At 46.8% G+C, this 14,992-nt stretch overlaps 1 protein-coding gene across 2 annotated transcripts in view; it reads left to right on the plus strand.

Annotated features, from left to right (window-relative positions):
• Window positions 1-14,702, plus strand: part of LOC139547783 (mitochondrial import inner membrane translocase subunit TIM50) — a 32,106-nt gene extending 17,404 nt beyond the window's left edge. For both annotated transcript variants that reach the window (XM_071356850.1, XM_071356851.1), the window contains 7 exons: window positions 4,865-4,923; window positions 5,808-5,927; window positions 7,082-7,186; window positions 8,330-8,428; window positions 13,138-13,294; window positions 13,377-13,483; window positions 13,699-14,702. In XM_071356850.1, coding sequence (XP_071212951.1) covers window positions 4,865-4,923; window positions 5,808-5,927; window positions 7,082-7,186; window positions 8,330-8,428; window positions 13,138-13,294; window positions 13,377-13,483; window positions 13,699-13,797 — 746 coding nt within the window. In that variant the 3' untranslated portion in view covers window positions 13,798-14,702. The remainder of the gene's footprint in view (window positions 1-4,864; window positions 4,924-5,807; window positions 5,928-7,081; window positions 7,187-8,329; window positions 8,429-13,137; window positions 13,295-13,376; window positions 13,484-13,698) is intronic.
• The last annotated feature ends 290 nt before the right edge of the window (window positions 14,703-14,992 follow it).

Here is a 14,992-nt window from a genome sequence, read left to right on the forward strand (position 1 = left end):
GTCTGCTGTCAGCCTAAGATTGCAGGCAGGGGGTTGTATGATCGATCAACCCACTGAGAAATGCCACCTTGCAGGGGTCCCACACCCAATGCACAGGCAATGCCAAACACCCCCTTTGTGTGTGACTACCACCCTGTACACCCACCCCCTCATATGCCCCTCAGTCATCCCTATAAACTGCCATAAAATGCTATAAACCTGGTGGGAAGGGCCACATGACAAGACCGACACACAGGAAAATGGAAATGACATTGTGTTTCTCTCCATTTTTAAGTTCTGTTACAACCCATTGGTCTCCCCAATAGATTAGTAGTCCTAGATGTCTGTTTTGTTGGTATTTTCATTGTTGTCCCCCCCCCCCTCCCTCTGAGTGCACGTTTGGTCAGTGTGGAGCTGAGGGAGAATGTGTAACGTTCTCCTGGCTATGCTGTTGAAATGACAGGAGGGCAGAGCAGGGGGACTGAGTCGCGAGGGGCCTCCCTCCCTGCTTCAAAGCTGTGCTAATGCCGGGGACAGCTGCGGTCCTTTCTAAAAATGTTCTATCCGACAGAACATGGGGAAGTCTCCTCTTTAAACGCGTAACAATGTTATACAAATAATTACTTTATTAATTCCTCACGCTGTCACGCTCCCCAAAGTCCACTACGTCTGTCTCTATCTGGGAACGTTGCTGCGTCTCTTTTATTACCTTAATGCCCAGAGTGCTGCTACAGCTGCTGTTATTGGCCAGCCCAAATGCACCCACAGCGTTCAATACCCCTAATGAAGGCCTGAGGAGGAGCCCCCGGAGGAGTGTAGAGGGAGCATTCCAGCCCACTGCCCACGCGCCCCTCCAACCCAAGTTGAAGGCAAATGAGGGGGGGAAGGGGGGCAGCCTGGATGGGTCCTCAGGGACCCGGTGCGTTGTGGTCTGGCCTGCAAACAGGCGTGCTTGTGAGACCCGTGTCGCCATGCCAAGTGATGGTATCCAGAGCACCGGCATTATGCTGAGGAGCGTTGGACGCTGTACTGTGATGAGCTCCCCAAAAAGCACCCTGTTGAGGCCACACTGTGGTGTGTGACATGCAGGACTGCTTTCAAAGTACTCACCGAGGTTGGAAAGTGTTGCTTTCTCCTAATGTGTACTGTGTATCTAAGAAACGGTCTTGATGCAGTATGCAATCAATCGGTACACACACACCAGATGTTTAGGGCGGAGGGGAAAAATGTATTGCTTTAATCTTCAAGCACTATTATTAGGCTTAAATCACTGACTTGTACTTTTCAGAGTCATTTCATGACTTGGAAGACCTCATCTCCTCCGGTCCATTTTATCAGATGGATTCACCCTCTGTGTCCCAGTTAGTATCCCACAGCTAGGATCCTCAGAGCGTGTTTGGCTGTGAGTTGAGGGGCCGTTCTGTACGACCTCCGTGTTTGCTCGCTCTGACAGAGACGTAAAGCCCCTAGGAGGATAAAGACCACCAGGGCTCCAAACAAACTAACCAACCCAGCCTGCCTCCTGTACCTACTGGCCCAACCAACAGCCTGTGTCCCTAAGCCGGGTATTCTAACAGAAGGGCCCCCTGCCCCCCACCTTACCCCCACTGCAAAGAGCGAGGCCGGACGACCGTTTATCATGGCCCAAGAAAGAAGTGATTGACAGCGTGGGCCAAAAGAGAAAAGAAAAGCAAGAGCACCCCCCCTGCCCAAAAAAATAATATGGGGGAGAAGAAAGGCAATTGAGTAATAATGGCCTTAAGCAAACTAGCGGAGCATATGCCACCCCGGTCGAGGATTAAAGGAGGCCTTTGTTGTGTCCGGAGGCCCGACCATCGATCTTCCTCCTTACCTCCCTTGTTCCCTCCCTACTTCTCCCCTGTTTAAATTGACATTCTCTCCCGAGAGCAACATAGCCTTTCCACTGGCCACTATGGCTTGCCTCTATTACACTGGCAAACAAGGTTAGGACGAGGCTGCCTGACCAGAGTGCTGCTGCTTGTTAAAGCCTACTTTTCTGGCCTTCCTTTCAGAGTCAGTCGGTCCCAACTGTGGAAACTGACTGCTTTGTTTTTGCTATAATGCTTTTGACTAGACTGAATTTGATCAGTCGTAATGACAGCCAACAGTTACCAATGGAGAAAATGGAATGCCTATGTCCCTGACTATATGGCCAGAAATTGAGGTAGCTTCCCCACCTCACTCATCGTTGGAGGACCCACGGTGGCCTGGCTGACAGATATTCATCTCCTCACCATCCTTTTCCTGTCATCCTCCTTTCAATCTCACCCCTCCACTACTATCCCCCTTACCCATATTCCACATTTGCGCACACATACTCGCATGCATACACATGCCTCTGCAACCCCCGTCCCTCTGCGGGGGGGGGGGGGGGATGTAACGATCCCCAGCCTGGCTTGGCTCTGCGCTCCCATGGGAGAGGTTTGTCAACGTGGTCGGTCACAGTCCCACGCTCTCTGGAAGAGTATGTACCTCCCAGGCCAGATAAAACAGGCATACGCAGATGGGTTAGGGGGGGGGGGTGTTTAACCAGGTCACCCACTCCCAGGCCTGTTGTTACTGGGCTGGGGGACCCAGAGGGGCCTGCCTGGTTAAACACACTGTGGCTGCAGGCAGGCCGGACACTATAGACCCATAGAGACCTACTCCGTCTCTCTCTCCCTCTCTGTCCCAAATGACTTCACATACCAGGGTCACCTGGCTGCATGGTTTAGCTGAGTGGTAGCATTTTCCATGAATTTACTGAGATGTTATTTGTTGGGACCAATGCTGCAGTCCCCGATGCTTGCGGTCTTAAAGCGGTAATCAGTCATAGAAACAATAAAGCTTTTTAACAAACCAGGGAGACTGCTAAGGGATGGGGCTGGAGAAATGTAATCACTCAAATTCAGCTATGGATGCAAGGACTAACCATTCGTGCTATTCAAATGAGTATTAACCACGTTTTGAGGCTATGTATTGTTTGACATTTTCTGATATGCCACACCTGTCAGGTAAATGGATTAGCTTGGCAAAAGGGAAATGCTGTTGACAGGGATGTAAACAAATTTGTGCACAACGTTTGAGAGAAATAAGCTTTTTGTGCATGTGGAACATTTCTGGGATCTTTTATTTCAGCTCTTGAAACATGGAACCAACACTTTACATGTTGCGTTTTTATTTTTGTTCAGTGTATGTAGCAACTGCTGATTGCTCCTTTTTTAATTTTTTTAATTGTCATTTGTTAGGACTGCGGCTGTGTACATTCCACCACCAGAGTTGGCTTGAGATGCTCAATAACTCCTATGGTCAATACATATATACAGTACCAGTCAAGAGTTTGGACACACCTACTCATTCCAGGGTTATTTTTATTTTTAAAACTTTTTTCTACATTGTAGAAATGATAGTGAAGACATCAAAACTATGAAATAACACATATAGAATCATGTAGTAACCCAAAAAGTGTTAAACAAATCAAAATATATTTGAGATTTTTCAAAGTAGCCACTCTGTGCCTTGACAGCTTTGCACACTTGGCATTCTCTCAACCAGCTTCATGAGGTAGTCACCTGGAATGCATTTCAATTAACAGGTGTGCCTTCTTAAAAGTTAATTTGTGGAATTTCCTTAATGCGTTTGAGCCAATCAGTTGTGTTGTGACAAGGTAGGGGTGGTATACAGAAGATAGCCCTATTTGGTCCAGAGCAGCTCAAATAAGCAAGAGAAATGACAGTCCATTACTTTAAGACATGAAGGTCAATCAATAAGGAAAAATTCAAGAACTTTGAAAGTTTCTTCAAGTGCAGTCGCAACAACCAAGTGCGATGATGAAACATCTGCCACAGGATAGGAAGACCCAGAGTTAGCTCTGCTGCAGCGGATAAGTTCATTAGATTTACCACCCTCAGAAATTGCAGCCTAAATAAATGCTTTACATTGTTCAAGTAACAGACATCTCAACATCAACTGTTCAGAGGAGACTATGTGAATCAGGCCTTCGTGGTTGAATTGCTGCAAAGAAATCACTATTAAAGGACACCAATAAGAAGACACCTGCTTGGGCCAAGAAACACATCCAATGGACATTAGACTGGTGGAAATCTGTCCTTTGGTCTGATGAGTCCAAATTTGAGATTTTTCTTTCGAACCGCTGTGTCTTTGTGAGATGCAGATTAGGTGAACGGATGATCTCCTTGTGTGGTTCCCACCGTGAAGCATGGAGGAGGTGTGGGGTGCTTTGCTTGTGACACTGTCAGTGATTTATTTAGAATTCAAAGCACACTTAACCAGCATGGCTACCACAGCATTCTGCACCAATACGCCATCCCATCTGGTTTGGGCTTAGTGGGACTATCAGGACAATGACCCAACACACCTCCAGTCTGTAAGGGCTATTTTACCAAGAAGGAGAGTGATTTAGCGCTGCATCAGATGACCTGGGCTCCACAATCACCTGACCTCAACCCAATTGAGATGGCTTGGGATTAGTTGGACCGCAGAGTGAAGGAAAAGCAGCCAACAAGTGCTCAGCATATGTGGGAACATTTTCAAGACTGTTGGAAAAGCATACCTCATGAAGCTGGTTGAGAAATGCCAAGCTGTCGTCAAGGCAAAAGGTGGCTGCTTTGAAGAATCTCAAAAATATAATATATTTTGATTTGTTTTTAATGTGTTTTGGGTTACTACATGATTCCAGGTGTTATTTCATAGTTTGGATGTCTTCACTATTATTCTACAATGTAGAAAATAGTCAAAATAATAGTGTACATGGACCAAAACTCCCCTTGGGTTAAGTGTTCCGTCTTGAGTATGGTGTGTTGAGAAATGATGCTCACTCCACAATGTTTATAGCTGACATTTCCTCTCGTTTTATCTCTAACAGACGCCCCGGTTATCCAGCAGTTGAGAAGGACGTTCAAGTACTTCCAAGACTACAGACAGGTGGGTGGCGATAAATAAACACAAAACAGAAGAAACGGTTTCTGACACTACCACTGTTCAATGTAGCCTGATCAATGGATTGTTCCACTCTAGTCAGCCTTTTCCTCCGAGGCCTGTGGTGTTTGGTTCAGGGAGGTAGAATAGAAGGTCCTTGTCCACTAAACTTCTGGGTTAACCTCTGGTTTTGGATATTTATACTTGGTGAGACTGGGAGCCATGTTAGGCCTCATCTGTCTGTCTTTACTGAAGCAGAGGCAGGTGCAGCCACACCGCTTCGAGCAGGAAGGCGCCTCTGCATTAGCCTGCAGCTGCTGTTCCGTTAGACCCCCCCCCCCTCCACACATACACACCAAAATCCATCTCCCTCGTAGGTCTTTGATCTCTTCAATGGAGCGTGATCGGCCCCCTGTCTCCTTCGTGTGTGTATGCACATGCGCGCACCCTTTCCTCCCTGCATCTCGACAACACACCTCCCTCCCTCGTCCTCCCTGGCCTCGGGTCTCCTGAACATGTCAGTTCTCTCTTCCATGCGTCCCATTTCCCTCTTGCAGCTGGTTCTTACAGGATTATGGCTTTATGGGGTTTGCGGTGATGAGGCCAGCAAACGAACTATGGAAGCTCTAATGCTCCTGCATTCCCACATAAGCAGCCAAATACAATCTCCTCCAATTTTACTACGGTGAGCCGGGAGAGGAAAAACATCTTATGAATGATCTGAAGTGTTAAAGGGATAGGCCTCGTTCACCACAAAAAAACAAATTGCATACTTTTTTTTAATGGAGCTTGGCTGTTGTCAATTGACCCACAGATCTGATGTGCCACTTCCTCTTCCCACCGCAGCATTGTTATTGTATAGTTGTGTGATGTCATGTCTGTGCCCCCAGATGATCATTGAGCCCACGAGCCCCAAGCTGCTTCCTGACCCCCTGAGGGAGCCCTACTACCAGCCTCCCTACACCCTGGTCCTAGAGCTCACAGACGTCCTGCTGCACCCCGAGTGGTCGGTACGTACCACCCCTTTCCTCCCCAACACACCTCACCCACCACCTTACCTCCTGGTATCAGGCCCTGGCTGGGTGACCTGGATGCCTTCTCTCAGTACAGCCTTGAACACAACAAGAAAAAACATTTTATCGTTTCATGCCTGGGGTTGGATGGTACATTTATAATTCATAAGTAGACTTGTTTTTATTTGTTTACTTAGGCTTTTACCTCAAGCCCCCCCCCCCCCGTTCCTCTGTGTGTGGCGGGTGGCCATCTGGCCTGTGGGTCGGTGGGGGCCCACCACCTGTCTACCTCCACTATCTGTAAAGACCCCCCTTCCTCTCACCCATTACCTGTGGCTTCCACCTGGCCCTCTCAGAGCCTGTCCCAACCCTTACTCTAACACCACCCTCCACCTGGCCCCCTCAGAGCCTGTCCCAACCCTTATTCTAACAGCACCCTCCACCTGGCCCCCTCAGAGCCTGTCCCAACCCTTACTCTAACACCACCCTCCACCTGCCCCCCTCAGAGCCTGTCCCAACCCTTATTCTAACACCACCCTCCACCTGGCCCCCTCAGAGCCTGTCCCAACCCTTATTCTAACACCACCTTCCACCTGGCCCTCTACCTGAGACCCTCCCTACTCCCCCTTACCTGAGTGGTCTCCATGCCCGCTCCCCCTACGAGTGCCAGACAGGTGGAGCGCGGCCGTAACCCGACACCTGCCCTCAGCAGACAGCCGCTTAGCGGCCCTGCACGCAGAGCCTTTGATTTCTGAAGAAAAGACAAGTGACTTTTTGTGTTAACACAGGCCTGCACCCAGGAGGTCGTCCAAAGGCTTCATCTGCCATGCTCCGTTTAGGCTGTCAAAAAAGCTAAATGTATGCCTGTAAATATACCACTTTATAACCTGACAGACTAATGAATCATTCACTGGTTGTGTGCATTTATGTGGATTGGATAGTGGCTGTCAAAAAAATACAAATGTTACCCTAAATGTAACACTCTATAACATAACTGATGATTTGAAATTGATTATTCACTGACTATTTTTGTGGATAGCTTTCAGTGAGTGTTCTATCCATAAAGAATGTATCCCATTTGCTTTTGGGAGTAGTTAGTATGTCTTTAAGCATGTGAGGTAAACTGGTTTGTTCTCCGGTCCTCCCCACAGCTGGCTACAGGCTGGCGCTTCAAGAAGAGGCCAGGCATTGACTACCTGTTCCAGCAGCTAGCCCCTCTCTACGAGATAGTCATCTTCACTGCTGAAACAGGCATGGTGAGTGACATGACTGAACGCTGTTCTGGCGTGGGCCAATGATGACTTACAAGATCTTGTCACGCCATTATTGTACCGTGATGGTTTCAAGTACAACTTTGCAGTTCTATGTTTACGAATGCTCTTCTTTGAGAGAGAATTTCCCATAAATCCCCACCCATCTTTTTGTCCCTCTTGTGGCAATCAACATTGCAATTCTATAGGTGTTGCAACATAACACATTAACTGCTGAAATAAGTCACATGCCACGTGAAGCATTTTGGATAGGTTAAGGCACAGACCTGCCTGCCTCACTTACCTAACAGTCACCTGCCGCAGCCTCGCTCTGCCACAGCCAATCAGGGCTGCTCTTACCGCCTGGTGTGGCTTAGCTCGTTTGTGAACGCACACTGCACCTGTCACCTCCTTGATTCCCCTGTAGACCTTTTGTTCTAATGGACAATGACCCACCCCCGAAACAAAAATGTGTTTTGTCACTCTAAACTAGCACTGTTGACAATTCTTGATCTCAAACAACATGCCTAGTGTTGTTGCGTTTGACTTTTGTTGTTTTGGTACCAATATGCCTCGCCCCTGTTTGTCCTAATTACTTACGTCTTGGCCAACAGGCGGGCACAGAACGGTATGCCTTTTGGGCTGCAAATCCCCCTTTTTATTTATGCCAACATTTATATGCAAATGAGCCATGCTCCGCTCAGGGTCTAATTGGCTCCTTGTTTAGGGACTGTTTTGTTTTCTCTGAGTGAAGGTCAGCCTTAGTGTTGTGGTGGCCTGCAGCAGTGACTGTGCCAAGTCAAACTGAAGCCTCGTCTGTACCTCCGCTAGCTGCAGATTTCCCTACGGAGTATGGATCATTAACCCATCAAGGTTTCCTGGGCTTCATATTGCACCTGCACACTGCGGTAGTGCTGACTAAGCCATGTAATTCTATGAGAAGCTGTTACTTTACATTTGAAGTGCGATTTTTATTTTTTATTATGAGCAGCAGCCAGGGAACTAGAACCTGACGACACAATCCTAGGTCTGTCCCTATCCTCAGCCCAACTCTAGCCATTTAACCGATGGCCATCATGCATATGCAGAAGCATCTAGCATGTCAATGCTGTGTGACGTTGTGATGTAATGCGGGTTCTCTCTCACCAGACGGCGTACCCTCTGATTGACAGCATTGACCCCCAGGGCTTTGTCATGTACCGCCTCTTCAGGGACGCCACGCGTTACATGGAGGGACATCACGTCAAGGTAAACAAGTCGTCAGGCTGACCTTCCGCCACCGTGTGTGTGTACTGTTGTTTTATATACACTGCGTAAGCCTCCAATAACACAGCATTCCGTGAATTGAATGACCTCCATGTTTCTGAATTTAAAACAGACATGTCATGTTGGTGTATAAAAGCCATCAAATTGTTCAGACAAATGCCCTGTTTGTCAATGTTGTATTTGGTTTGCTTTATTTTGGATATACCTGTCTGTCTGTCTGTTGTTTTCTAAGACATGAGTTGTGTTTAAGACTCAGATGTTAGTGTGCTCCTTTTCAACCCCGCTCCTCCTGGACCAAGCCCCCCAGCCCAGAACCCCAAGTGCGCCCCTCTCCACTGTGACCCGGTCGGCACAATGCCCCCCCCGTGTCTCCGCTCCATAGCCGCCTTCTGTTCCGCATTGATTTTCCTATGCTCCAACTACATCTCTCTTTCTCTCGTCCTCTGCCCCTGACAATAGGGGGGGTTTCTCCCCCCCCCCTTTCTGGGCCTCATTAACCTTATGCCCCCCTCTCGCCAACAGCCGGAGTCCGTCTCCATGCATGGCTGAGGTACAATAGTGTTAACTTTGCTAAACTAAATTGTCATCCGAGAGAACCTCTAAGGCAATACTTTACAAGGTGGATACTGTTGCTTTAATCATGTCGCCTGGCATCTTAAATGGCTGTATATTACGAGCTGTATCAGAGCTGACTGTAACTAACATGCCTAGCCTACATCACCATGTTTCAATGGAGTGCTTTTGTAATGCATGGGAAACTAAATTGGCCTGGTAGTAAATGTGTGGTTATGGTCCCTATGTAGCGGTGTATAGGTATACCTTCGATGTGAAGATGCATGGCCGTGTATTATTCATGGACGTCAGTTCTTTCCATGTTAATCACTCACTACTAAAACTCATATTCATCGGGAAACATGAATAGTTGATGAGGGTAACCTGCTACCTCCTTCTATACAGAACTTGAATGTGTTTATTTGGTGATTAGTCATCCTGAGTCTAACGTTACATACAGTATCTTCCTCTCCTGTGTACTCGCCCGAATTCACGTGTCTCCTGTCCTCCTCCCCTACCGTTGGTAACTTTCTGCCCATCTCTGTCTCTCTCTCTTCACCCCCCCCCCCCCCCCCCCTCTGTCTCCCCTCCCTCGCCTTCCATCTGGCCCTCTGAAAAGCAACCGGGAGGCAGAAAGGGAGTGAGGGAGCGAGAGAAAGGGAGGTCTGAATAGAGAGCCGAGTCCCCCGAGACCTCAGGCGTCTGTCCAATGGTGAATTTCGATGGTGTTTTCCCCCCCCAAAAAAGTTTTTAACAATGTGGAGCCACAGATGCGAGGTGTCAATAAAATGATCGGGCCTATCTGACGACGACACGTTATCGTCTGGTCTGTCTAATTAACTGTAATTAGAACCAGGCTGTGGTAGAATCAGCCATTGATGTTGATGACAAGTCCAACTTTTGAAGGGTGAGATGTGGCCTAGCTTAGACCCCCCCCCCCCCGAAGACATAGGGCAGTTAGTGGAGTGCACGACCTTCTGTCACAGGTGGACCGACTGGATGGAGTTGAACAAGACTGAGTGCTCGACTGCTCCACCAAATTTGCGTTTCAGAGATCAGTTTTATTTTCGTTTTTTTTTCAGTTTAAGTTGTTTCATTCTCTATGGGAGTGTCAGATTTAAGTAGTCATACTAGTACATTGTTTGTTTACCTGCTCACCAAACGTGTGTGTGTGTAACCCTATGAGAGGGGGTGTGTGGGTTGGACACATTCCTACTCCGGCTCGCAGCCTGTTGCTTTGTGAGGAGCACTGCTGCCTTGTGAAACCGGAGCCCTACTGTGCCCTTAGAAAGTGTTCTTACCCCTTGACTTATTCCGAATGTTGTTTTACAGCCTGAATTCAACATGAATTCTACACACAATAGCCCATAATGACAAAATGAAAACATGTTTTTAGATATTTATTGAAAATGGAATACAGATACCTAATTTACATAAGTATTCATTAGCACTTCACTTGACGCCTAGCACCGTTGCATGTGGTGACGCCTAGCACTGTTGCATGTGTTTTTTTTCCCCTGCCAAGAAGTTTCCTTTCATTTGTAAAATAATTTTGTTGTAGTACTGAATTCTTAAGTCATTTTTTCCCATCATATTTTAAGTAATTTAGTAAATACACTGACACTGTGAAGAAGCATTAATAAGGCCGTCCTGCGTCACTTTACTTGGACTAAGAAAATGCACTTTATGACACTGTCAAGAAGCATTATCGCCATCATAATCATATACGCCAGATAGGCCTATCACATACATGACCTTATCAGTCAAAAAGATGGTGTCTGGTCCTGCTCCTGAAATATGCTCTGGCCATCTTCCCAGTCATCAGCAACAGAGTATTTGGGTAGGTGCATGTCTGACATCAGTTAATTAATGGCTGATTTTATAACACCTACATAAGTTTCCAGCTATAAAATAACGCAATATGTCACAACAGGTCTAAATATGTGTCATGATCGTGTTATGTCAGCTATTATAAACTGAGGGGTTTGAGCCCAGAATGCTGATTGGCTGACAGCTGTGGTATATCAGACCGTATACCACGGGTATGACACATTTTATTTGTACTGCTCTAATTACGTTGATAACGAATTTATATTAGCAATAAGGCACCTTGGAGGTTGGTAGTATATGGCCAATATACCACGGCTAAGGGCTGTATCCAGGCACTCTGCGTTGCGGTATATTGACCATATACCACACCCCCTCTGGCCTTATTGCTTAATTATGACATGGCTTTGACCGTGTCATAACATGTTATAACATTAGGTTTTAAGTGTTACCAAATATTCACAACCCTGAGTCAATAATTTGAAGAAGCACTTATTGACAGTGATCACAGCTTTCAGTCGTCTTGGGTATGTCTATCAGCTTTGGGGATTTTCTCAAGCTCTGTAAAGGTAGATGGGAATGGCTGTTAACATCAATCTTCAAGTCTTTCCACAGATTTTTAATGGGATTCAAGTCTGGGCCACTCAAGGACTTTCACATTCTTGTTCTAAAGCCATTCCAGCGTTACTTTGGCTGTGTGCCTGGAGTCATTGTCCTGTTGGAACAAATCTTCACCCCTGTCTAAGGTTGTTTGCACTCTGAAGCAGGTCCTCATCAAAAATGTGCCTGTATTTGTCTCCGTTCATTGTTCCCACTATCCTTACCAGTCTCCCAGTACCTGCTGCTGAAAATAATCCCCATATCAGGATGCTGCCGCCACCATGCTTCACAGTAGGGATGGTGTTAGTTGGGTGATGAGCTGTGCATTTTTGTCTCATCAGACCATAGTCTTTTGCCTTATGAGCTTTTCTTTCACGTTCCTTTTTTGCAAACTCCAGGTATGTTGTGTGCCTTTTTCTCAGGATTGACTTCCATCTAGTCACGCTTCCAGATTGGTGAAGAGACTTGTCCTTCCATCTTAGCCAATGGACTCTAGTTCTGTCAGAGTAGTCATTGGGTTCTTGGTCATCTCCCTGACCACGGTCCTTCTTGCCCGGTTGCTCAGTTTGGTTGGACGGCCAGCTCTAGGCAGAGGTCTGGGTAGATCCATTTTTTATATTTTTTCAATGATGGAGACCACTGTGCTCTTGGAAACTTTCGACACTAGAACTTGTTTTATACCCTTCCCCAGATGTATGCCTCATCACAATTCTCTCTCTCAGATCTACAGACAGTTCCTTGGACTTCATGGTATAGTTTCTGCTCTGACATGCACTGTCAACTGTGGGACTTTATATAGACCGGTGTGTTTCATTCTAAATCGTGTACAAACAATAGCATTTTTTTTGTTGTTGCTCAATTTGGAGTATCGTAGCAAAGGGGTGTGAACACTTCTGTAAATTAGATTTCTGTATTTCATTATCAAGGCATTTGCAAAAATGTCTAAACATGTTTTTACTTTGTCATTATGGGGTATTGTGTTTCAGATGGGTGAGAATCTATTTCATCCATTTAGAATGTGGGGTGTAAGTCGAGGGGTATGAATACTTTCTGAAGCACTAGGCATCGCACGGCCAACTCAACTACACGTGTGCCAAACACATACTGTATTTATCTAACTGAAATAATAAGCTATCATATAGGCTGACCAACTCTAAGCACAGACATCAATACATCACTCACAAACTCATTACAGCATCTAGGCTAATGTAGAAATGCACATCCGTCAATGCACACACACACATTCTCTTGGCTATTGGGCCCCGTCTCAAAAAGAAGGCTGATTATTTATTGGGGGTAAGGCGAAAGAGATGGTTCTTTCCTATACCCCTACACACACACTGTGGTCCCCTCCCCCTGCTCTGCCAGGCTAGTCAGCAGCATCTCGGCGGGGGGGGGGGATCCAGATGACAGTGATAAGGAGAACTCGGCGTCCCTCATCTGCTCCCCAGGCCCACCACTGAGACTCAATGCACAGGGCAGGCCAGGGGAAAGTGTGTGTTCTCCCCTCTACATGTGTGTGTATATATGCAAACATTACATTTGTTGGGGATCTAAGACGATTGCAAGGCATTTTGTGTATTTCTTCGATTTGTCACAATTACCTTTTCAAACAATGAAAGGGATAGATTTTATTTTTAACTCAACTTTCTTTAGATTAATTCCTCGTCAGAGAGTCTTGTAACTCAACTCTTTTCCACCCTCCCCTGTAGGACGTGTCGTGTCTGAACCGGGATACCTCCAAGGTGATAGTGGTGGACTGTAAGAGGGAAGCCTTCAGCCTGCAGCCTTTCAACGGCATGGCTCTGACGAAGTGGGACGGCAACTCAGAAGACCGAACACTCTACGACCTAGCTCATTTCCTCAAGAGTAAGTGTGTGTGCAATTGCGTGAGTGTCGACCAACCTGTTCCTTCCCAGACACGCTATTCACTCGTGTTTTTCTCCGGCAGCCATTGCTCTCAGTGGAGTGGATGACGTGCGTTCTGTGCTGGAGAACTACGCACTGGAAGATGACCCCATAGAGGCCTTCAAACGCAGACAGGCACAGTTAGCACAGGTACAGTCCAAACAAACCCCATGCTCAGGAGCAATGGATGACAACTAACAAATACACTAACATTACCAACCAAGAGAAGTGTCCTCATTCTCAAGAAACATTACATTTTCTGTAGGAAAAATATTTTCCCTTTATCCATCTGTTTTGTGAGAGCTTTTGAGCTATAGTCCGTTAGATACTGATGTAACTGTAGATACTGGTTTGTGTGGGGACAGGAGGAGGAGCAGAGGTTGGCTGAGCTGGCCCAGCCGAAGAAGCAGGGCATCTCCTTGGGCTCCATCGCCGGACGGTTCTGGCGCTCCAAACCACAGTGAGTGGCCCTCTCTCTCGCACCCACCAATCGCAGCCCACCCCTCCACAGTGTCCGGCCAAAAGGATGGCGGGCTGCAGTCACTCGGCGGGGTGGGTGGCGGGCGTCTCTCGACGTGTGGGGGAGGAGACAAGGAGAGACCATCCAATCAGCTGAACTTTTGACTGTCACAATCATGTCGAGGGGGAGGGGGGGGGGTGTGAGCTGGAAAGGAGCAAGGGTCCAAAAGAACATTCTGGTACCTCTGTCATCAGCAAAGTCACTTCCTGGATCGCAGATGCTCGGGTATAGGGCGGGCATGCGCCGCCTATCTGCTTCCGTTGGTCCTCTGTTGGCACTGACGTATACAAAATGGTGCTGAGTGGTTACAGACATTATTGATTAAACCATTTCAGTCCACATTAGTTCGTCCACTTCTACTGCCCACCGGCCGGTCATACTGGGAACTGACCAGAGACCAGTGCTCTTATCTGCATCTCCATGCACTTGGATCTGGTGCTCCGGAATGATGAAGTTTGATCAGCTTTGTGAAACAGTTTCCTTGTTTTTTTTTAATGTATATCTAAGACTAAGCTGGTCAGGGTTTAGGATATGAATATTATTAAACCTGTTGCACTCTGAGACTCTAAGCTTATCTCCACCAACAAGAAGTCCTTGCTTGGACCGGTGCTGTTGACGCCAACGAGACTGTGTGCAACAGAGGCTGGAGCTTGAGCTGTAGGAATGAGTGGGAGAGACATTTTCAGCTAATCAAGCCAAGGCAAGCCATGTGAAATTGGGCTGGTGGCACGCATACCAAGTGAGAAGTGGATCCTGATGTCTTAACATGTGCTTGTTGAATGTTCTGTGAGATTCAGTTTGTGAACCATTCACAAAGTCCCAAATAAATAAAAAATTGAACAACTCTTAGATCTAGCATCTTGTGTGATTTGGCACAACCATGTAATGTGAACTAGCATCAATCCGGTGTTTTCATGGCAACATGTTGAATCTCCTCTAAATACCCTGGTATCTATACTGAACAAAAATATAAATGCAACATGTAAAGTCTTGGTTTCATGAGCTGAAATAAAACATTGGTGAAATGTTGTCAGCCATCCAAGAGGTAACTTTTTGTATGGCTCAATCGGTTTACATGTTATCAAGGAGGGAAGTCACGTGTGTTTCGAACCAGAGGATCACTGGTTCGAGCCCTGTTT

Source organism: Salvelinus alpinus, chromosome 21 (genome assembly GCF_045679555.1).
Source record: "Salvelinus alpinus chromosome 21, SLU_Salpinus.1, whole genome shotgun sequence".
NCBI classification, from domain to species: domain Eukaryota; kingdom Metazoa; phylum Chordata; class Actinopteri; order Salmoniformes; family Salmonidae; genus Salvelinus; species Salvelinus alpinus.